The sequence below is a fragment of the Myotis davidii genome, unplaced genomic scaffold (genome assembly GCF_000327345.1).
Source record: "Myotis davidii unplaced genomic scaffold, ASM32734v1 scaffold120, whole genome shotgun sequence".
In the NCBI taxonomy this organism is placed as follows: Eukaryota; Metazoa; Chordata; class Mammalia; order Chiroptera; family Vespertilionidae; genus Myotis; species Myotis davidii.
Window position 1 is genome coordinate 2,666,335 of NW_006294778.1, and position 1,353 is coordinate 2,667,687.

At 55.1% G+C, this 1,353-nt stretch overlaps 1 protein-coding gene across 1 annotated transcript in view; it reads left to right on the plus strand.

Annotated features, from left to right (window-relative positions):
• Window position 1: 1 nt before the first annotated feature.
• NUAK1 (NUAK family, SNF1-like kinase, 1) overlaps window positions 2-1,353 on the plus strand; it is a gene marked incomplete at its 5' end in the record, with an annotated part of 75,068 nt that continues 73,716 nt past the window's right edge. The window contains one exon of the mRNA XM_006769389.2: window positions 2-97. Within this exon, the coding sequence (XP_006769452.1) occupies window positions 2-97 (96 nt within the window). The remainder of the gene's footprint in view (window positions 98-1,353) is intronic.

Here is a 1,353-nt window from a genome sequence, read left to right on the forward strand (position 1 = left end):
GCACAACTTGAAGCACCGCTACGAGCTGCAGGAGACGCTGGGCAAAGGCACCTATGGCAAAGTCAAGAGGGCCACCGAGAGGTTCTCGGGCCGAGTGGTGAGTGCGGGAAGCCCCGGGGGGCGCGGCCCGACGCACTGGGGACCGAGGGCGCCAGGGGCGGGGGTCTCGGGTGCTGCGTCTCTCTGGTCTGAGAGGGGGCTTCCCGGGAACCCCCAGACAGCTCCACTCTGCCCCCAGCTCCCCGGGACTCAGGCGTGTTTCTCTCCTGAAACACTTGTTACATCCTGTCTGCGCATATTTTGGGGGGTTTTATCCCAGCAGCAAAGTAGTGTTTATGATTTGCAAACACTTTGCAAGGTTGGGAGCGTCGGGGTCTCCCTCTAGGGCGCGCGTTCAGACCGTGCCCTGGAAAGCCTTATTGCTCCAACTCCAAACCGGGTCCAAGCTCTTAGCTCAGAGCTGGTCCTCCAAATCCCGTGTCCTGCAGATGAATGCGACCCCCTTGCCCCCCACCCTCCCACTCATCCTCCCTATCACCTGGATACTGCTGTCGCTGCAAGGGAGGGCGCACTCCTGTCTGCTTTTCAGAGAGAAGGTTAGGGAGCAAAAAGTAAAGGCTGCTGCAGGCATGAGGGCTGTGACAGTTTGGCCTGGCTTCTGGGAGGACTGAGATGCCCAGGGCATGAGTAGCCACACAGATGCTGAGTTGCAGCCGACTCAATTACACTTCAGGTCCTGGCTGCAAGGGCTACCAAATGGCTTTAGGAGTCTGGCCCAGCCGGCCCACTCTCTGTGACAGCTGAAACCCCGCCAGCATCCGGGCATCATTTGCACAGCCCCACAGAGCTCCTCGAGTGCCTTGGGGTCTCTAGATGGTCGCCAACTTGGTTTGTTGTCATTTTCCTTTCTGCAGAACAGGCCCCAGGAATCCACACGGCTTGTGGCTGGAGGACTGGGTTAAGAGTGACTGACGGCTGCAGAAGGATTTTGTGTGGTGTGTGGCAGAAAATTAACAGGGTGCTTTGATTTGAAGCATATCTGATGCATTTTCATCGATTTAGTGCCAGACTAATTTTGGGACTCCTTGTGTGCACATGTTGGGGTGTTTTGTGGCCCAGAGTTGGTTATAAACTTAACAAGTGGGGTAAGGGGGGTGGGAGGTGGAGACAGGGGGGAAGCAAAATGAATCATTGAATGAATTGGTAGGTTGATCTTGGTATTTTTCTTTTGCATAAGTGCAGAGATTGTTCTGTGAAAAGGGGGGGCACCAATCCCCCCCCACCCGATTCTCAAATATTTGGATTCCTGGATAACTCCCTCATTCTAAGCGTCACTGTTTGGGTTGATATAAC